The 21,457-nt window shown below is 51.9% G+C and overlaps 1 protein-coding gene across 1 annotated transcript in view; it reads left to right on the top strand.

Annotated features, from left to right (window-relative positions):
* Positions 1-21,457, top strand: part of ttn.1 (titin, tandem duplicate 1) — a 155,628-nt gene that overhangs the window by 30,665 nt on the left and 103,506 nt on the right. Inside the window, exons 32-61 of the mRNA XM_057851593.1 lie at positions 4-145; positions 207-375; positions 522-753; positions 892-1,176; positions 1,265-1,378; positions 1,451-1,639; positions 1,993-2,448; positions 3,965-4,408; positions 4,584-4,634; positions 6,214-9,822; positions 10,080-10,370; positions 10,443-10,913; positions 11,601-11,891; positions 12,374-12,661; positions 12,771-12,872; positions 13,277-13,553; positions 13,648-13,831; positions 13,931-14,023; positions 14,187-14,454; positions 14,745-14,807; positions 14,908-14,964; positions 15,179-15,343; positions 15,505-16,431; positions 16,633-16,716; positions 16,816-16,875; positions 17,023-17,091; positions 17,227-17,301; positions 17,440-17,475; positions 17,584-21,009; positions 21,320-21,370. Coding sequence (XP_057707576.1) covers positions 4-145; positions 207-375; positions 522-753; positions 892-1,176; positions 1,265-1,378; positions 1,451-1,639; positions 1,993-2,448; positions 3,965-4,408; positions 4,584-4,634; positions 6,214-9,822; positions 10,080-10,370; positions 10,443-10,913; positions 11,601-11,891; positions 12,374-12,661; positions 12,771-12,872; positions 13,277-13,553; positions 13,648-13,831; positions 13,931-14,023; positions 14,187-14,454; positions 14,745-14,807; positions 14,908-14,964; positions 15,179-15,343; positions 15,505-16,431; positions 16,633-16,716; positions 16,816-16,875; positions 17,023-17,091; positions 17,227-17,301; positions 17,440-17,475; positions 17,584-21,009; positions 21,320-21,370 — 12,969 coding nt within the window. The remainder of the gene's footprint in view (positions 1-3; positions 146-206; positions 376-521; positions 754-891; positions 1,177-1,264; positions 1,379-1,450; positions 1,640-1,992; positions 2,449-3,964; positions 4,409-4,583; positions 4,635-6,213; positions 9,823-10,079; positions 10,371-10,442; positions 10,914-11,600; positions 11,892-12,373; positions 12,662-12,770; positions 12,873-13,276; positions 13,554-13,647; positions 13,832-13,930; positions 14,024-14,186; positions 14,455-14,744; positions 14,808-14,907; positions 14,965-15,178; positions 15,344-15,504; positions 16,432-16,632; positions 16,717-16,815; positions 16,876-17,022; positions 17,092-17,226; positions 17,302-17,439; positions 17,476-17,583; positions 21,010-21,319; positions 21,371-21,457) is intronic.

Raw genomic sequence — 21,457 nt, 5'->3', positions numbered from 1 at the left:
CAGCTCGCGTGGTCGAGTTCGGCAAACAACTGAAGGACTTGAAGATCACCGAGAAGAAGAGAGCAACTTTCGAATGCGAACTCTCCGAAGCAAACGTCCAAGTGATCTGGATGAAGGACGGCCAGGAGCTGGAGATGTCCGACAGGTGGGATCGGCGTAAATTTTCGTCTACCGGACCGAAAGCTAAAGCGAAAAGGTTTCCGTAGGTACCAGATGACGTCCGAGAATCGGACGCACCGCTTGGTATTGCCGTCCGTCCGTCTGTCGGATTCCGGCGAGTACGCGGCAGTGGCGGGCTCCAGCGTGTCCAAGGGGAACCTCGCCGTGGAGGGGCGGGACATCAAGATCTCAGAACCCGCTCAGAAAAACATCACGGTGAGTCCTTCAGTGTGCACCTTGTATCGAATAGAATAGACCCCGCTAGTTAATTAAGCACAAACAAATGAAAATACCATTTTTGGAAGTGGGGCTTTGACGCGTCGTCGGAAAGGTGGGTGGATTTGAAACTCTGACTCTTGCAGGTCGTGGAGCGACAAAAAGCCACGTTGGAGTTCCAAGTGAGCGAGGACGACGTGGAAGGTCGCTGGATGAGGAACGGTACGGAGATCCGCTTCTCGCCGGACCGACGCTTCAGCTACGTCACCGTCGGAAGACTGCACCGCCTGACCATCGGCGAAACCTACCGTAGCGACGGCGGCGAGTACGTCTTCGTCGCGGGGAGGAACACGAGCGCCGTCAACCTTCACGTTCAACGTAAGTGCGGCACTTCAATTTTCACGGACGGTGCACGCATCTCAAAGTTGATTTCAGGATCCAAAGTTGACTTGGTTTCTTTGGAGTCCTCGTATTTGCAAAACGCTTCTAGGGTAACATTTGTCCTTCTGCGGTCAGTCCCCGAAGCCCCTCGGGTGCTGCGCCCCCTGCAGGCGCAGACGGCGACGTCGGGAAAATCGGCCCGCTTCTCGGTGAGGGCGAGCGGTCTCCCGACGCCGCGGGCGACCTGGCTGAAGGGCTCGGAGGCCGTGTCCGCCACCTCCGTCCGCAAGTTCCTGCGTGACGAGGACGAGTACGCGCTGCTGCTTCTGGAAGCCTTCCCCGAGGACGCCGCCGTCTACACTTGCCGGCTGGCCAACGATTTGGGAGAGGCCGAGAGCTCGGCGTCGCTGCGGGTGGAAGGTCGCGTCCCGCCGCCGACTTTGAAACGGTCTTCCGGTGCCGCCCGTTTGCCGTTGGAATTTGCCCTTTGTGTTTTGATATCCTGTAGTTCCAGAAGAGCGTGTCCCCCGGGTCTCTGCTCCGATCCTGCTTTGTCCCATGAGAGACATCCTTGTGACAACGGGACATTCTGCCCATTTGGAGTGCACGGTCTCCGGGGAAGGTAAAATGGCGACACCCTCCCTCGTGGCCACACGTGGATGGCGGTAACAACCACCCACCTCTCCTGGTCCAGATCTCCAGGTCAGCTGGTCATTGAACGACACAGAGTTGAAAGATTCGGACACGTTGAAGATGTCTCGTTTTGGAGACGTGTGCCAGTTGAACATTCCCAGAGTAGCGTTGGAGCACGAAGGGGAGTACTCGTGCCTTGCCAGGAACTCGGGAGGAATGGTGATGTGTGCGGCCACTCTCAATATTGACGGTGAGACAATCGTTTTGGTCCCATTGGCAAGATTTTTCAATCCTTACAATCTGTGTAGCGTTCTCTTTGAAGCGCAGTAGAATGCTTTTCAAACGGAAAACGATTACTGTAGGCTTTCAGAGCCAGGGAAATGTGCAGCGTTTAAGAGGGTGGGGACAACAACGTCAACCTTTAAGAGGGTGGGGACAACAACGTCAACCTTAGCTGGGGCCACTCGAATGCGGTTGTGCGCTGGGAGCGGAGAAGGTGGAAAGATGGGAGTTGCACTTCTTTGCTCAATGTTCCACACAGATCCGCTCTAGTCTCCAGAACGGTGCGTTGACTTAACCCTTCTACTCTGTCTTGCTGCCCAGATGAAAAAACCTTAACTAGCATGGCGAGCACTTTGAACGAGGCCATGATAAGTCAGAGGCTGGAGACTCAGACCTTTACCGAGTTTAGCGAGTCTTACTCGGAGAGCTCCCACGTATCTTGGCGGACGCTGGAGGTGGAAACGGAGAGCTCGCGCCGCGGCGGCGTTCCGATCCGAGCGCCGCCGCCTCGGCTGCTGACGGAGCTGCGGGACGTCCGCGTGAAAAGCGGCGAGATGGCCCGATTCAGCTGCTCCTTTGACGGGCAGCCCTTCGTGGGCGTGGTTTGGGATCACAATGGCCAGAATCTGTCGCGGGAGCGGGCCAGGAGCTCTCAGAGCGGCGGGGTCTTGTCCCTGGTCATCCAGGGCGTGAGTTTGGCCGACCAGGGCGTGTACCGCTGCACCGCCACCAACCCGCACGGCCAAAGCAGCTCCTCCGCCCGCCTCACCGTGGAAGGTGCTTTCTCTTTCTCCAATCTCACAAATGCCGATCTGCTCCGTGCCGCCGCGCCTCGCTAACTTTGTCCGCCCGCACTACTGACCAGATGAGCTAGAAGCCGCTCACGCCGTTTGCATCACTTCTAACCCGTGTGAATGTGTCACTAACGCACGGAGATATCGTTGTAACCGGCGTGCCACTGACAGACAGGTACGTGCACGTTCCTAACAAATGTGAACGCGTGACCCACAAGTCTACTCGGAAAGTTTGGTAACAAAGGTTGCTTCTGGGCGGCAGAACGCAAGTGACTATTGTAAAACATACCTAGTTTTGGCAGTGGATTTTGGCTTGCTAAAAGCACGTCGTGGAACGTATCGAGTTGAAACTATCGCGGCCTCCTTAGGTCTGCTACACATGTACAAGTATGAAAATCTTGAACTAAGGATCTCATGTCAGGATACATTCCAACCCATAAGTCTGCACCACAACAGGGCAATGGAGAACGTAAGAGCTGGGAAATCCAACAGTGCCTGATCAGTGCTCATCCCTGCACTAATAAAGCTTAAGGCATTTCATGCATTGCATGCAGCTACCCCGGTGACAATGTCAAGCCAGTCTAAATTTTTTGAATCCATTTCCCAGCTGAAATAAAAATGACAGCTCACCGTTTACGTCACTGGACGTGGTCTTTAGATTGACGCTTACCGTATATACTATAACATTTCTATGTCTAATGTGCAAAAAATATTTGTACAACAACAAAAACATGAAATGTAGTAATTACGTGAACAATATTTACAAAACACGCCCAAGGAACAAATAAAGACCCACATCACGGCAGAAGCTGCAATTTTATACGTCGTGCAGCATTCTTGAATTCCCAAGCCACCTCAAGAGGATGCTCTGGGACGACATTGATGAGGAAGAGAATGACTTTTGTGAAGCAATTACTGATGAGGAGATGAGAAAAATGTTTGAAAGTGATGATGAGGAGGAGGAGGAAGAGTTAAGACAGTTAGGAAACAACAGTAGAAAACTCAGTGTATTTACCACATTGCCATTGTTTGTTTGCTGTACTTCAACTTGTTCCTATGTATTAAAGTTCACCATAAACTTCCGTCATATTGGCATGGGAAAGGGGCCCAAAAATCTCCTATATTGTGGGGCAACCTATACGAGGATGAACATAAAATACCTTCTTTTTCAACCACAAACTAGGGGTGCGACCTATCTGCCGGAGCGACCTATCCGCAAGTATGTACGGTAACTCCTTCTAATCACGTCGATAAAATAGCGCCGAGCGTCTTCCTAATGACGAGGGGCTTTGGTTACTCCCGCCACCCAGAAGAACGTGTGTCACCGGGGCCGATTGTCGCATACAGTACGTGTCATTCATGCGAGCGAGCGTTTATAACCGGCGCGAGTAGATGTCTTCCAGTGTGTCATTGACCAGTCATACTGTGTGCCTTGATAACAAGTGTGAGCAACTTAACGTGACCCCTAATGACTCTCCCTAACTATGATTCTCACCCAGCTAAAGAGACAAAGGTCAAAGAGCAGTGTGCCGTCGCGACAGATACCGTGCACACGCCCTCACGGGGAGCCGGGGAGCTCAGAAAAGACTCTCCCGAGATCCCGGAGCAGGAAATGACGGAGGAGAAACCGGGCTCCCTGCCGGCGTACTCGCAGCTGTGCCTCCTGGAAAGCTTTCCCGACACCCGCCTGTGCCGCCGCCCCGACTTCCTGATCCGGGTCCCCCGAGAGAACCGCGGCCTCTTGCCGTATCGCGTTCCTTACGGGCTCCCCTTTGCCGTTTGGCTTTACGGCCGCTCCAACGGGGCGGCTCGCGTGTCGTACTCTCGCAAACGCGACGGCCCCCTGTGCGGTCTGACCGTTACGAACGCCGGACCCGGACGAGGGGGCTATTTGTCCGGCCCGACCTCAGTCGAAGACGCCGAGTGCGGCTTGATGACCAAAGGTTGGCATCTGCATGTTCTCCTTGGCACTCTTCCACACTACAGTATATGACACCTACACCGTCTCACAGTTTAGGAGCGCTCTGACGTCCGGCGCGGCCAAAACTGATACGCGACTCGTCGCCCAGGTTCGCGCTAAAAAGGGTTTTCATTTCTTGTATTTCTTTGTCATTGCAGTCACGGTGGACCACGGGGCGCCCGTCATCCACGTCCAAGAGGAAGTCTCAGGTAAAAACATTTGGATCATAGATTTGATTTTGAATGAACCAGGCGGAGACAATGTTTTCTTATGAATATTCAGGTGTATACCAATTCTACTCCAGTTTCAATGAGCAGTCTGCGATATGCGAAAAATCCTTTACTGTATTTTATACCACAATAGCGAAATGCATGATATCATGTACTTTGGTTTAATCATAAATAAAAAACATACTCTGACAGCTTTCCCCCCTCACTTTTCTCATTCTTATTTGTCACACAGGCAAAACGGGTGCATGACTGTAGACCATGTTATTGTATTATTACCTAAAGCGAGTGAAGTACTCCCCTTTGGGACACTTGGGAAAGCTATTATTACTAAATCAAAATGATCCTTATATCACTTGTTGCATTTTGTTCATATAGTAACACAGGCAAATTCATATTGAACAAATTCTCCACATTGCTAACCTCTAGACGAGGGGTAGCCAACTCCGGCCCTCGAGGGCCCCTATCAAGCTTGTTTTCCATGTCTCCCTCCTCCAACACACCTGACCTAAATAATCAGGATCGTTATCAGGCTCCTGCCGATCATTTGATTCAGGTGTTTTAAAGGAGGGAGACATGGGAAACAAGCTGGATAGGGGCCCTCGAGGACCCCTGTTCTAGACCGTTAAGGTGACAATTATTATTGTGGTAACATTGCCAAAGAAATCGTCAGCTTTTTATCATTTATTTATGAACTTGTGCAACACAATACGCCTACTCTCTGCCGCAGTTGTTCTCATTCGAGAAAGTAAATCTCAACCGCACCTCACCGGCTCTGTCACGTCAGCGATGCGGCGCGTTCACGTACGGCACGCATAACGCGTCCGCCACATTAGAACCTGATTTGTTACATGATCACAGGAATTATTGTTATTTTATTATTCCATTTTTTTTGTTGCTATTAATGATTTATTTGTTTTGCTATATGTAATTGCCATTTGTAACAGTACCAACAATATTAAGGATTTAGTGTAGGTTTTCTGGCTGTGGAACCAATTAATGGAATGTATTGTTATGGGAAAATCCTGATCGACAAAAAAGCATTTTCACTTACAAACAAGGTCCTGGAACCAATTTACTTCATATGTAGAGGAACCACGGTATGCGCATAATACTGTAAAACGTAACATTCAAAGTTCACGTTTTGTGATGGTTATTTCTTCAGTTCATGTTCAAGTTGTCTGGTGACTTGTTGCTTTGTTGTTACGTACGTATGTGATCATTTTAAGTTTGTTTTGAAACTGTGAGTCTCAATGACATTTGATTTGCTATTATTTCTGTCTGACTGTTATGAGGTGATTATTATTGTTTGGAGCTATCACTGTGAGCATAGCTTTACTGTGGCCAGTAAGTGCCTGACAGCTGCAGGCTTGTACACGTACCCACCGCCCAACATATCACCAAATTGGCGAAATGAGATCCTCATGACGATATGTCATTTCATATCGTTTTGAAGATATCAACTATTTTCCATATTATTGAAAAGACACACGGAAGCTGTTGGTTTACATTTGAGCCGCTGGATTGTCGTCCGTGCATTAATTGTCATCATTCCGCTCAGCCTTCTCTAGCTCAAGCATCGCAGTGGAAGAGGAAACACGTCCCTCCTGTGATTCTGATGTTAAGCAGCTTCCAGACAAAACACCAGTAGTTGACTTTCAGTCAGAGAGCAAATTCTCCTCCCGGGCTTTGGCTAAACCAAATCAAAAGCCGGTTTTCCTCAGCAAACTTTCTCCTCGGACAGCCGTGACCGTCGGAGAAAAGGCTCGCTTTAGCGTCAAAGTGGGCGGTTTTCCCCAGCCCGCCGCGCGGTGGTCCCACAACGGCCGGAGCGTCGGCACTTCTTCGAGCTACGAGTGCCTTCGTGAGCGAGACCAGTGCATTCTGATCATTAACAGAGTCGAAGCCGAGTTAGAAGGAGAGTACTCCTGCGCAATCAGCAACGGCTTCGGGCAGGAAGCTTGCACTACGTATCTGCGCGTTCAGACGAGCGAACCGCCAAAGACAGAGAGGCTCCACACGGCGCCGGTGCCGTGTGGCCGACCTCCCTTCTTTTCCAAAACTATAGAGTCCGTTCGGCCGCGCGAGGGAGCTCGGGCGTCGTTCGCTTACGTCGTGAGCGGGGATCCTCGGCCCGAGGTGCGCTGGCTCAAAGACGGCCTTCGCGTTCCGCCTAGCGGCTCCTGCGTAACGGCGAGCGGCTCGGACGGATCGGGCTTTCTCACCGTCACGTGCGTCAAGCGGGAGGACGTAGGCGTCTATACCTGTGAGGCGTCCAACCGCTTTGGGGAAGCGACCTGTAGCGCCCGGCTTTCGCTTTTTGGCGTCAAACTTGAAGACGAGTCGGTTAAAACAAAAACGTCGACCGTCTACGTGACCGGAGAAACCAAAGAGTCCAGATTACGTTCAAATCGGATGATTTACACCATTGATAGCGAGAGCCGGGAAATCATTCCCAGCGAAGAGGTGGGAACCCTCAGCGAGCCGGCCATCTACGCGGCCACCCCTCACCGCGAGCGGCTCCCGCAGCGAGCCGCGGTGCTAGAGTCACGGCAGATCCACGAGCGTGTTTGCGTGGCCCCCGGCCATCCGCCTCGCGCCTCTATTATTCTTGTGAAAACACCCCACGCGGTATCCTTCTCGGCGTCGTTCCAGGAGACACGCGCGATCCCCGAGCGGCACTCTGAACGCGTTCTCAGCCCGGAAGCGGCGGAGCCGGACATTGTCAAAGAGCGGCGCTCAGAGCTCCGGTCGGCCACGACCGGGCGACTCCTGCCGCTCGGCACGGCGAGCGCTTGGGCGACGGCCGGCCTCGTCCCGCGGTACGCGGAGACCTCGACCGAGTCCCGACGGCTCGTCGCCCGCCACTCGGCGGAGACCGCTATACCGGTCCTCGACGGAACATTGTCAGTCTTCGGCCGACCGGAGCGGGAGAAAAGTTTTGAGGTGGTCGAGGGGCTTAAGATTCTGTACTCGTCTCAGTCCGCGGGGCGGCTGCCGATCACGGAAGGTCATTGTGAGCAGCTGCCGACGGAAGCGGACGCCCGCGCTTCGACGGTCAAAGAGCCAAAGCGGGCGTGGCGCGCATCAGTAAATCAATCATTGCTGCTTTTGAGCAAAGCGCGCGAATTGGAAACGTACACGCCCGGGCAGGAGTCTCTCCGTCCGGGAAAAGACCGTGTCTACAGTGTTGCTCTCACCGCCGAAGAGAAATACCCACTGCAGAGCGATATCCTAGGACAGGTAGCGAGTTTAGCGTCCGGTCAGAGTCTGCGGCCTTTGCCGCAGACAGAAGTAGTCCTGAATCTTCAGCTTATCAGCGATCAGTCCGTTTTGTTGTCAGAAGGCAAATTGAGCAGTGAAAAACCTTGGACAGAGCAGGCGGATTTGAGGGCCGGCCCCAGTTTGCTCTACACTGTATCTCAAGAAGAGCAGAGGCCTGTCCTTTGTCAGGCCATCTCAGAACTCTCATCCGAGATGGACGTGAAGTCCATTCGGGCCCAAAAAGAGCTTCCGCCCACACAATATCTACAGACCATCCATTCCTTATGGGTTCTGCCTAAAGAAGGCCGGCTTTGCACAAGCAAACCTAGCCAGCACGCGGCGGTGCCAAAGCAGGAAAAATGTAGAAGGCACGCGGCGCTCTCGCAGGAGAGAAGAGTGCCGACTGCCGACTTCCACAAAGATTTGGAGTTGTCCTCGACCGGGTTTTGTTGCCGATCTGCACCAGAGCCCGAGCTTTCTAGCGTCCTTCCCGTCTCCACCCGGTCGGAGCCGTTATTGAAGGAGACGCCCTCGCCAACGCGGCTAGAAGCCCAACGGGCAACGCTTCACAAAGAGGACTCGTGGACTATCGTGAATTCGGCACATATTACAGATGTCCGAGTGCTTGAAGAGGGTCACGCCTTTCCTTTTGAGGCTGCTGCGCATTTTGAGACCGAGATAAAAACAGAGCCCCAAATTCCCAGAAAGCCCACAATGGTAGAAGAGACGGCGGTCGCGACCGAGAGCGCTCTCGTCTTAGAAGCCGCGGAGCGAGACTTTGCCATCCCCGTCCGGGAAGGTCAGTCGCTACGACAGTCGCTGTCGCTTCAGGAAAAGTACATCCTGACCCCCGAGCGGTCGAGTGTCACGCAAACATCTGGAGGATACACCGCCAGTGTTTCAGTCCAACCTCAAAGGGTTCTCTTGATAGCGGAGTGTCTCCGATCTCAAACGTTACCTAAAGAACTTCTCTTTGTCATTCAGGTGCCCAAAGAGTCGCGTTTAAATATTCGCCGTCAGCTCAGAGATGCGCTTCAGTCTGCCGTAGTCAGTCGGTATCCGGCGTCGCTCGACGATGCGGTCGGCCGTTTGGAGGCCCTTGACATTCAGGAGATGAAAGTGCAAAAGGAGCCTAAGGGCCTTATGCATTCCTACCTGATCACAACCCCCAATGCGCTCATGGAGCTCACCCCGTTTTTCCAATGCGACTACCCTCAGAGAGCCCGGCTCGCATCAGAACTCCGGCGTGCTCTTCACGCTTCGGTCTCGCGGGAGCGGCAAAGTCTGGAGTCTGAGCGACCGGGTTTCGCGCGACTCTCCGAGCCACAGAAAGCGTGCGGGTGCTTAGAGCGCTCCCCGGAGTGCTCCTCGTCCACGGTGAACACGGTGACCGTGGCGGAGAGTGCCGACGGGTTCCCCGCGGCCGTTTCTCACTCTGCTGCCGTCACGACGGAAACGGCGTTCCGGACTGCGAGGATTCAGAATCCGACAAAAGTCCACCAATCAAAGCGTGTGACAGAATCCGCCCCCCCGCCGGTTAGCCATAGTCCTCCCTCAGAACTCGTAGACTCGTTTGTTTGCGAGGATGCGCGTCTTTCAGAGGTCGCCGCAAATAGCGCGGCCAGCCCTCCGCTCGTCATCGCTTCTTCGGATGAAGTTTGCGCTGAGGAAAACAACCAGGCGGTCGTGGCTTGCACTGTCAAGCACGCCACTGTGGTCAACTGGTTTATCAACGGACACCTGGTGGAGCCTGGCGGGGAGTTTGCGTGTTCGAGAGACGGGGACACGTACACGCTGACTATCAAGAGAGTGGTGAAGGAGAAGCATCACGGCAAGTGTGTTTGCGAGGCCACCAACCGAGCTGGCGGAACCACGGCACGGACGCGACTCAAAGTTGTCTCAAGAGGTTTGATGATGGTCACTTCTTTGAAATCATCAACTAACGTCAGAGCGAGTGCCGCTTCCTCCAATTCTCCTCATCTTTTCCCCTTTCTCTTCATCCTTCGGCTCTCCTTTCCCGAGCATTTTCCCTCCGCATGCGTTCACCGGGTCCGGTTTTCCTCCTCAGAGTCACATCCCTCTCCGGCTCGAGCTGCCCCCGTTCCTTTCGGTTGGAGAAATGTGGCCCCGCTGACTGTCAACTCTCTTTTGCTTTCCTTGCAGTTCTTCAAACAGCGATGCCCGTGTTCAAACGGCACTTAACTCCCGTAGAGATAAACACCGGCGACACCGCCAGGTTCGAGTGTGAAACTGAGGATGCCAGCGAAGTCACCTTCAAGTGGTTCAAAGATGGAGGACTCATCAAAGAGGGAGAGCGCTTTAGGATTATCAGCCGGGTTACCAGTTCCTCTCTGGAGGTCTTGTACGCCGGCACAGATGACGCCGGCGAGTACAGCTGCAAGGCGTCCAACAGACACGGCGGCGACGAATGCTCCTCCACGCTGGCCGTGACAGGTACGAACCCGGCCGTCTGCTACCGGTTACGACCGTCGCGCCGCTAATACCTCCATCTCTCGATTCTCACAGACAAACGATTCCCTCCCGCCTTTGTCACTAAACCCGAGCCTCAGAGCGTTTATGTCGGAAAAAGCGCACGGATCGAGTGCACGGTGGCGGGCTCCGCTCCGCTGAATGTCCAGTGGTTCAAAGACCGGCGGGTCGTGGCCGACGTGCCCGCGCGGTTCAAAACCTTCCGGAACAAAAATACGATCGGTCTCGACATCGCCTCGGCCGAACCGGCCGACGGGGGCCTTTACCTGTGCCGGCTGTCCAATCTGGCGGGCGCGGCCGAGTGCGGCGTGGAGCTGCGAGTTGCAGGAAAGCCCGACTTTATCGAGCCGCCCGGCCAAGCGCCACCTGACTCTAAACCATCCGATGAGGATAGGACAGTTGCTCTCAATATCTTTGAGACTACGCTCGACGATCGTGGCTCTTACGTGCGCATGGTGGCAGACGAAGCCAGCAGCGCGACTTGCGCCGCCTCTGTCCAGGTTCAAGGTAAGACTTTCTTCTGCGTTCCGCCGACCCCACCCGTAGCTTGACTTTTTTTTTTTTTTCTTGCGACATCTCCCGGATTCGTCTTCAGAGGTGATGGTCTTTGTAAAGAGGGAAGCCTTCTTTCTCACATTAAACCAACACAGCACTTATATCCAGAATTTGAGATGTAGACCATGACAGAAGGTTTGCCACCAGTTAAATTGTGCTTCAGCTTAATTTTTGGGCAAAACTTAAACAACAACAACTTGCGCCAACAAGCAAACAATGATCAATTCACTGATGCATGTTCAAGTGCGCACTAAACCTAAGTGGCGCGCTCCTCAGCTTCTACCGGTGCGGTTTGTCGAGAAACTGCAAGACGTTTCCCGGGTCGAGCCCTAAGTGACCTTGAAGAAGGATGGTGAGCCTATCTGGGCTTCCTATCAGTATGATCTGATAAGGGGCCAGTCTTCCATCATGATGGAAGACCTTCACCTTCGGCCCGGAAGTACACTTGCCAAATTTCCGATGCTTGAGACGCTGACAGCTGTCGGGCTTTAGTTTAACACGAGCTTGACTTTTTCAAATGCTCTCATCCTCCGTTCATCAACATGAAGCATTTGCTATCTAATGGATTTTTTCTTTGGCTTGAGAGGACAGGAATGTTTAAGCATCGCCTCACGTCTCGGCCATCTTCTTCCGTGACAGAACGCGCACTTCCTCCCGCCTTCATCAAGCGTCTACCGGAGTCGTCGAAGGACGTCGCGGGCGAGACGGTGGCCATGGAGACTCGGCTGTCCGGCTCCCGGCCTCTCGAAATCACCTGGCGCAAGGACGGCACGAAAATCGGCCCTTCGGACAAATACCGTGTCAGCTTTGAGAACGATGTCGCCTCGCTGTTTGTCCGGGACGCGGCCACATCCGATGGCGGCGTGTACACCTGCGAGGCCTCCAACACGGTGGGAAAAGCTTCCTGTCAGCTTTCCCTCACCATTTCAGGTACGTCTTGCTACTCGTTTTACGAAGATGTCTCGTGATTCTGTTTGCCTCGACTTCTTATTCAACGTACTGTATACTGTGTGCGTTTACGCCGCATTCCCCCGGCCAGTGCGGCAACTCCGTCTCAGAGCCAAAACCAGATTGTTGTAAAATGTGGTTTGCCTTTACTCGGACGGGACTTGGGTTCCTGTAAAATGGCAAGACTTAAAAAAACGAACCAGAATCCTTCAAAAAGACTGGATTTCCACGTTTTCCGGGAACATACGCCGTGCGGTCGAAGGAAGGGATTCCTCGTCGAGTAGTCGGGCGCAAGGTTACTTCAAAATCTGTTGCGTAACCAACATAAGCTCTTCGGGGAAACGATGAAATCAGCTACTCTTACAAAGGAGCGGCAAATCCGAACATTAGAAAGAGATCAAGATGAGCTAGCACGGTGATATCCAATGTCAGTCTGTTGAGTAGCGCTTTATTTCCTCTTTCAGAAAGCACAAAGCCTCCTAAATTCGACATGCCGATGCAGCCGGTGACGCTGAGCGAGGGCGATCATTTGAGCCTGAAATGTCAAGTGAGCGGTTCTCCTCCGCTCATTATCAACTGGATGAAGGACAGGAGGGAGCTCAGGTCCGGCGACGGCACAAAGATCACCTTTGCCGGCGGCGCACCTTGTCTGGAAATCAGTCAGGTGAGCAAAATGGCGGCGGGAGATTATTTGTGCAAGGCCAGCAACTCCGCCGGAACCGACTTCTGCAAGGCAAAGGTCACCATCAAAGGTACTTGGATGAAGAGGGATGCGGCCCCTGCACCCTAACCGCGCGCCGTTCGCACTGCGGTTCGGCCGGGAGCAAAATACTCGCAACTCACCTCACTTCTTTTCTCTAGAAAAAGAATCCGAGGCCATTCCCGTCGCTCCCGCTGCTCCGATCAAACGTCTAGACAATCTTTTCTTCATCGAGGAACCCAAGAGTGTTTCTGTCACAGAGAGTAAGTTGTTCTTTATTATCGCCACTGAACGCGCTCACCACCTGCTGTTCCTCCTCAGCTGACAATATTGTGAATAATGAAAAAGAATGAGAAATACTTACAGTATTATGACTTATGACAAGCAAACAATTCTCCACTCCGAAAGCATAGTTGGCCGGAATTGGATTTTTCTCGGTTTTTGCAATATTGCCCTTTGAACAATTCTGACTTGTGGCATTCTCAGAGGTGGTGTCCAAACAGGGGTCAAACGTCGCCTCATATAAGGCTAGCGTACTTTTGGATTCAAAGTAGTAGACCTTAACAACCGAGAAAGATCCAGTCGTAGATTGTCTCGTTAGTCATTTGTGTCACTGGCGGGAGTCGCGCGGGCCACTGAAAAAGCGCGTTTGGCGGTTTTCCCGCAGAGGGCTCGGCCACCTTCATAGCCAAGATCGGAGGCGAGCCCATCCTCAGCGTCAAGTGGATGAAGGGCAAGTGGAGGCAGGTCACGCCCGGCGGTCGCATCACCGTCGCGCACAAGGGCCAGGAAGCCAAATTGGAGATCCGCGAGGTGACCAAGTCGGACTCGGGCCAGTACCGCTGCGTGGCCTCCAACAAGCACGGCCAGATCGAGTGCAGCGCCGACATGGAGGTCACAAAAAAAGAGGAAACCGCCCCAGACGTCAGGATCCAGCTCAAGAAGTACGTGCGTCGCCTTACCGAAACCCTTACAAATACAGCTTTTTCGACAGCGTGGCAGGGACGTCACTTTGGGCTTTGCCGCTGTTTTTGCCAGGACCCCTTCTAAGCAAAAGTCTCCCAAAAAAGAACAAGAGACAAACATTGTGGAATTGCTCCGAGGCCAAGAACCCGAAGACTACGAGAAAGTTTTGCGGGAGCACCGAATCCACGACTACCGAGCCATCCTTCAGGCGATAGAGGTCCTCAGGCGGGAGAAGGAAACGGAGGCTCAAAGTCCGGTCAGTAACTTCCTGTCAAGGTCCCCCCTTCCGCCTCGCGCTCCGGAACAGACTATTCTTCTCGTTGTACGTGCGCGTCATGTCATTGTTTTGCCGCAGGAGGCGTCACGTGGCAGCCAACATCGCGACCGGGTCGAAGAAGAAGATATGGCCCGCATCATCCAGCTGCTGGAGGGACGCGTGGACACCGAGGTAAGAGCCCGGCGTTACCCATCGAGCGATAGCACTTCTCTACATGACGGCACGGAGCCCGTTCCTAACGCTTAGCGAAGTTCTTTTTAGTAAACAAAAAATGCAAGCAAAACTGAGGATTTGGAAGGATCTTCTGATCAAAAAATTGGTTCCCCACCGACAGCCCGTCACCGTCATGGAGGACATCAGTGATCAGACGGCGGCGGAGGACGAGAACGCTACTTTTGAGTGCCGGATCCGGATCAACTACCCGGAGATCACGCTAACCTGGTACAAAGGAACCCACAAATTGGAGGACGGCCACAAATACGGCATCAGCAGCAGCGGCGAACGCCACAGCCTGACTGTACGCCAGTGCCAGGGCGGAGATGGAGGCGACTACCGGCTGGTCTGCGGTCCTCACATCTCCAATGCCAAGCTCCACGTCTCCGGTAAGAGCGTACAGCGTAAGAGATTTCCCTTTCGCCCTGTTGCTTCAGTCCATTGTCTTTGGTCCGCTTCGTCGGACGGTGCTTGGCCAAGTGAATCATCTTGTTTCATGATGTATATTTCTTTCTTTGAATGCACCAATTTTGACTCACTGAGTTGAGGTAACAGAGGCTAAAAACATTCAAAGCTGTGTTGGATACTCTGTATAAGTCAGTAGATTCTAACAATAATATAGTATATACAGAAAAGACACATTACAAGACAACATTGACAATTTTCTTCATCTTTCAAGTTCCCAAAGTTGGCAGGCGAGCTGAGGAGGCCCCTGAATCTCAAGCTCCCGCTCAGCTACAAGGTATCTGTAATGTTTCTGACACCTTCACGTCCCATTTGTCCTCTCGCAACATATTTCTTGCTCCCGAAAAATGAGTCAAATGAGTGCCGTTATTTTCAAGATGCCGAAAAGCCGCTTGCTGCGGCGCCTTCGCAATTGGAAACTTGGGATACTGAAGGTAACCATTCCTAAGTCATCTATAAAGTCTTGAAATCATCTTAGAGATTTTGCTTCAAAAAGTCTTTTATTTGCCACGAGAAGAGATTTTGCTTCAAAAAGTCTTTTATTTGCCACTCTCATTGCACGGTTTAGCATTGGTGTTAGTCTAACAGTCCTGTTTTTTCCTAGTAGTCTTTCATTAATTTGCCTCATTGTCTCTTTTAATCTTGAAGAATTCAAAGAAGAACCAGAAACAACAACAATTCCCATGGAAGTGGAAAAGATTGGTGAAATGCCAAAGATCTCAGAAGCTCCCACCACCGAAGAAAGATCTCCACACGTAGCGAAAAGTGATGACCTAATTCCGGCCCCGGCAAAGCAGACGTCTCCGCAACAAGGTAGCCCCGCTTGCGTGGCGTAATCTGGCTTGTTACGATATTTCTTTGTGTCGCGTAGAGTTTGACGGCAGACGGTTAAATGTCTGCTTTTGTCTTTGTGACTTGTTCTTTGTCACCGCTCAATGGTGCAAATCTTCCCTCTTGCCCGGGACACCGTCCAGCTCGGCGCAGAGCTGAAGAAGCGCCTCGAGGAGGAAATAGGGAGCGAGTCGACGAGACCGGGGCAAAGGAGGATATTCTCGCTGGCCGCCAGACTCTGCCCTTCCACCAAAACCAGCTAACAGACAAACCTTTTGAGCAGAAAGACACCTTTGCTCACGTCCCAGACACAGACGGATCAATTCCACCGAAGACCATTCTCGCCTCATCTATAGAGCGCTCGCGCGGTCGGACTGACGTCGAAACGCTATTGTCGTTACGCAAAGATTTAAGAGACGCGAGTCTGCGAGCCGATCGCGTGGAAACCAAAGTATTTCCTCCGTGCGAAGAAGCGGCAAAGTTACAGAGTCCGCTCCGGGAAAGGAAAAGCACAGTTATGCGGAAGGCCGGGCGCCAAGTTTGCGCAAAAACCAAAGAGATGAAAGCGGAAGCCGAGGTTGTCTGTTCAACGGAATCTCCGCTCAAATCCGCGCCGGCAGAGAAAACGGCCGAAAGGCGTCAGGCGGCGGCGAGCGAGCTCCTTGACCCGCAACCCGGAGAGGATCGGGAGTTAAAAGCAAGCGCAAGGAATGAACGCGTCTCCGCCGCAGGTCCACTTGAAGAAATGGCACTAGTTCATGCTGTGGATAAAGAACATTGGAAAGTGAGCAAATTGTCAGGCGCGGAAAAGAAGAGAGTAACTCCCACAGAAATGAACTATCTGCCGGACGTGTTTGACCGGGAAGTCGAAAAATCCACTCCTCTCAGAGAAACGGTCCCGTTGGCGACAGAAGACTCTCCGCTCAACGGAGCCGCGTCGACCGACGAGCCTCCCGTAGAAGGCGTTGTTAAACCGAGGCTTTTTTCTTTTTTCTGCGGCGAAGTGCATTTTCCTGACCGAGTGAAACGTCAACCTTCGACAGAGAGGGATGACGGCAAGCCCGATGAAGGTATATTGCTCGAGCTGTGGACCCGTACCCATCTAATCTCCCGTCTGCGTCTCCGTCTTCTTTTTTACGTGCACGTACTAAAGGCCACTGTCATCTTTTCATTTTCCCGTCGAATGTAGCATAACTTTGCACTCTAGTCACGTCGGGAGCGGGCTGGTTTTGTTTTCATGGCCGTGATCCCGTCATTTCTTCTTCCTCAAGCGTCTCCTGTGGAGGTGAAAGCATCTGCGGCCGCCGCGTCTTCGCTTCTTGCTCCCGTAGGGAAGGTCTCTCCGCCGCCGTCAGGTAACATTTCGCGCCGTGTGTTTTTGCCTATCCCCTCCTGAGTGTTTTGTTTTTAACTGTGCCGTCCGGCGGCATCTCATTTCTGGCTATTTTCCTCAGCCTCTCCTATAGAGAAGGTAACGTCGAAAGCCTCGCGGGACGAAGCGACTCTTCCCGCAGGTACCGCTGCCGACCTCTTTTGTCTTCCCCTTTGAGGAGTTGGGTCTTGTTCGGATCAGCAGAATGCTTCATTTTCTTCTTTCAACTGACACGTACGTAACCATGACTTTCTGCTGTATGTGACTGTTGTTGTGTTCTTCCTCGAAGTGTCTCCTTCAGAGGAGGGCAAAGTCTCCGCTGCCGCTGCCGCCGCCGCCGAGGTCATTCCCTGCCCAGGTAGCGTCGCCCACTGTCCGCCCGCCGTCCAAATTCTGTCATTTCTTTGTTCACGTTTCCATTGAAACACGGCTCGCGGTTGGGCGACGTCTTAACGTACGTTTGACCGTCTCGTTGTCGACATTGCTCCGGCAGAGGAGAAATCATCTCCGCCAGCCAAACCGCAGGCTAAAGAATCTCCTGCTCTCAAGCGCGACTCTCCACCTGAAGGTAACATTTTTAGCGGCAGCATTATGGCGCGATGATACAATGAACCCTGACCGCCAGTCTCGGTCGCAAAAAGCATTCTCCAAATTTGCTGTTTATTAATCTGATTTACTGATATCGATGTCGTTCAAATTCTTGCAGACAAGGAACCAGTAAAGGCTCCTGGACCAACTAAAGGTATACTGACCATTTCTTTCTCGCAATGAAATATTACTGTGTGAATTGCCGGTCACATAGTGTCTATCTGTTTGTGACGCATCAAACTATCTGCTGCCACAAACACAGCGCCAGCTGTACAAAAAGATGCGAGCCCACTTCGACAGAAAAAATCACAGAAGATGAAGCCAAATATTCCATCCAAAACTAAAGAGAAGGAAACCGAAGTCTGGGTTGTCGGCTTGACAAAAGCTCCAGTCGAACCTGCGCCTGCCCAGAAACCGGTAGAAACTCATCAGGCCCGAGTGAGCAGACATCTGGACCAAGAAATAAACGTTCACGACCTTCGGGAGATAGTAACAATCAGAAGGAAAGAAGGCGTCTTCACTACAGGAGAGGAAACAAGTCAACTTGAAGAGGTTGCACCTGTTCCTAAAATAGAGAAAGAAAAACCACAAGAGGCAATTTTGCTAAGCGCAGACAAGTGTCCAACTCAAATATCAGATGAGCAGATTGTTGAAGTGACAGGTCTTCCTCCTACTGCAGCACTTAGGACACAGAGTCCTTGTCAAGAACCAAAAACAGAAGCGACACAGATCAAGTGTAAAGTTGCGTCAAAAACCGAAGAAGGCAAAGTCGTCAGCTTGAAGAAAATTCCACTCAAACCCGCACCGCCCGAGCAGCCGGTAGAAACTCATCGGGCAGAAGTAAGCGGGCATCTTGACCGAACGCTCGACGTTCGTGCGCCTAGCGACGGAGAGGCGTGGGAGATAACAACAATAGGAAAGAGCGAATGCGTCTTCGCTGCAGGAGAGGAAACAGGTCAACTTGAAGAGCTCACAGTTGTTCATAAAATGGAGAAAGAGACACCGCAAGAGACCAATTTGCTCAGCACAGAAAAGTGTCAAAGTCAAATGCCAGATAAGCATATTGTTGACTGTACAGGGTTTCCTCTTACTGAAGGATTTTGGAAACTTCAAAAACCAAAAACAGTAGCGACACAGAAGACAAAGCGTGAAGTTTCAGCAAAATCTGAGGTTGTCAGCTTGAAGAAAGTTACTGCGGAACCTGCGTTGGCCGGGAAGCAAGTAGAAACTCATCATGCAGAAGTGAGCAGGCCTCTTGACCGAGAACTGGACGTTCACGCGCTTCGCGACAGAGAGGAGCGGGAAATAATAAGGACCGAAGGTGTCTTCACAGCGGGAGAGGAAACAAGTCATAATGAAGAGGTTGTAGTTGTTTGTGAAATGGAGAAAGAAAAACCGCAAGAGGAAAATTTGCTCAGCACAGACAAGTGTCAAATGCCAGACGAGCTAATAGAAGCGGATTCTGTCCAAGTGACAGGTCTTCCACTTACTAAAGGACTTAAGAAACAGAGTCTGCATCAAAAAACAAAAGCAGTCGCGACACAGGAGATAAGGCGTGAAGTTTCTTCAAAAACCAAAGACGCTGGGCTCGTCAGCTTGAAGAAAGTGCCAGTCGAACCCGCGTTGGGCGTGAAGCAAGTAAAAACTCGGAAGGTAGAAGCGAGCAGGCATCTTGATGGAGAAATCGATGTTCACGAGCTTCGTTACAGAGAGGAGCGCGAGATAATCACAATGGGAAGGACCGAACACGTCTTTGCAGCGGAAGAGGAAACGAGTCAACTTGAAAAGATCGCAGTTGTTCATAAAATGGAGAAAGAAAAACCGCAAGAGACAAATTTGCTAAGAACAGACAAATGTCAAACTCAAATGCCAGATGAGCAGATGGTTGAAGTGACAGGTCTCCTTCCTAGCGAAGGAAAGAGTCTGCTTCAAAAAACAAAAACAGAAGCGACGCAGATCGAGTGTAAAGTTGCGTCAAAAATCGAAGAAGGCGAGGCCCTCAGCTCGAAGAAAGGTCCGATCAAACCTACGCGGCCCGAGAAACCAGTAAAAACTCATCAGGCTCGAGCGAGCGGACTTTGTGACCGAGAACTCGACGTTCACGAGCTTCACGACGGAGAGGAGCGGCAGATAATGACAATCGGAAGGACCGAACGTGTTTTCGCAGCGGGACGGGAAACGAGTCAACTTGAAGAGGTTGTAGTTGTTTGTGAAATGACGAAAGAAAAACCGCGAGAGGAAAATTTGCTAAGCACAGACAAGTGTCCAACTCAAATTGTTGACAGGCAGACAGAAGCGGATTCTGTCAAAGTGACAAGTCTTCCTCTTACCGAAGGACTCGGGAAACAAAGTCCAGTTCAAAAAAGAAAACCAGTAGCGACACAGAAGACGGTGTGCGAAGTTTCACCAAAATCTGGAAAAGCAGAGTCTCTCAGCTTGAAGAAAGTTCCGGTCGAACTAACGTGGGCCGAGAAGCAATGGGAAACTCATCAAGTAGAAGCGAGCCGGCATCTCGACCGAGAACTCGACGTTCAAGAACTTGGCGACGGAGAGGAGCGGGAGATAATAACGGTAGAAAGGACCAAACGCGTCTTCACAACGGGAGCGGAAACAAGTCAACTTGAAGAGATTGCGGTTGTTCGCGAAATGGAGAAACCGCAAGAGAAAAATCTGCTAAGCGCGGATATGAAAAATGTGCTCGCCAAGCAGATGGAATATGAAGCTACCGCAGTGGTCAGACTAGAAGAAGTTTCCCGCATGCCGAAAGATGTGGCTCCTCATAAAGCTGAAGCTGTTAAAGCTGGGGAACAACCGTTAAATGTTAGGACAATCCAACCAGATGCCGGGCCGTATCGAGGGATGTCAAAAAGCAGCACCATCGCTGTAGAGGTACTGGACGTGCGATCCAAATTGGAGCGTCCCGAGCCCGACGTGTCTTTAAAGTCAAAAACGAAAGAAGAGCCGCAGACCGTCCGAGTGCAAGAGTTTGGAGAGGAGAAAGCCGGACATCTCAAAGAAAAGACTTGTACAAGAGGCGGGCCCCTCAAGACCCATCCGTCCAGCCGTGATAAAAAGGCCACAAAGTTCGAAGGCGCTACTCCCGCACATCCGCTTTCTGCTGCGGCAGACATAGACGAGGAGCGGGTCGAGCCCGAGCCTGAAGTGGAAGCAGAACAAAACATTTTGGAGAAAAAGCAGAATCGCAGCGCTAGGGCCAAAACCTCGAAAGATATGCAAAAAGGCCAACACGAAGAGGTGGAGGATCCCGATGGCGTGGCCGAGAAAGACAACGACAACGTCTCACGCAAACAAACGGACGGCGTTAAGTGTGGCGTTTCGGAAAAGGCTGAAGGTGAGCGTGCCTCGCTCAAAAACTTGAAACGGACAGAGAGCTCGAAACCCGAGTCTCCTGAGCCGGTAGCAAAAGAAAGGCTTGGGAAAAGCGCCTCGGCCTCCCGAGAGGATGGCGGCTTGCCCCTCGTTAAGGAGGTCTCTCCGAGAGCCGTGCAGGTGAGAAAAGTTCCCACGCGGCTAGAGGAAGAGCAGGTGCCGGAGTTGCCGGCAGAGGACCGGGTCGCCTCCGACGAGGAGATCTGGACCTGGGAGCCGGTCCCCTCGGAGGAGTGGCCGGCTCGAGGGACGGACGAGGCGCGGGAAACTCCGGGCCCTCCCGATGACGGCCAACAAGGTGAGCTAGCATCCAGGAAATTCTTAACACCGGAGATGGAACCCTGACCCGCACCCTTCTTACCAACATCCCCTTCCGACGACCCCTACTTTACCAGCACCTTCTTTCCTCGCACCCTCACACTTTCTGAGATGACCCAGCTAATCCTCATCGCATACTCTCCAAATTCCTGGAATCCCTTCATCATCTTCATCACTTTTGTCTTCCGCACTAAAAGCTTTAGTCTTGCGTGATTGATCTCGAAAATGTTATTGTTGCCGTCCAATCAAAGAATGTGACGGCATTTTTTTTCTTTCTATCACTTGCCCAGATGGCAAACCGGCAGAGGAAGCTCCCAAAGGAAGAGGACGAGGATTTGGCGGTAGGAATCCTTTGTTGTTTTAGGATTTTTTTTTTTTTCCTTCAAGGCATTTTAGTTTTTGGCAGCGATGACGATAACAAGAAGTTT

The sequence above is a fragment of the Corythoichthys intestinalis genome, chromosome 12 (genome assembly GCF_030265065.1).
Source record: "Corythoichthys intestinalis isolate RoL2023-P3 chromosome 12, ASM3026506v1, whole genome shotgun sequence".
In the NCBI taxonomy this organism is placed as follows: Eukaryota; Metazoa; Chordata; class Actinopteri; order Syngnathiformes; family Syngnathidae; genus Corythoichthys; species Corythoichthys intestinalis.
The sequence above is the reverse complement of the archived record's forward strand: the minus strand, read 5'-3'. Positions and strand labels throughout refer to the sequence as shown.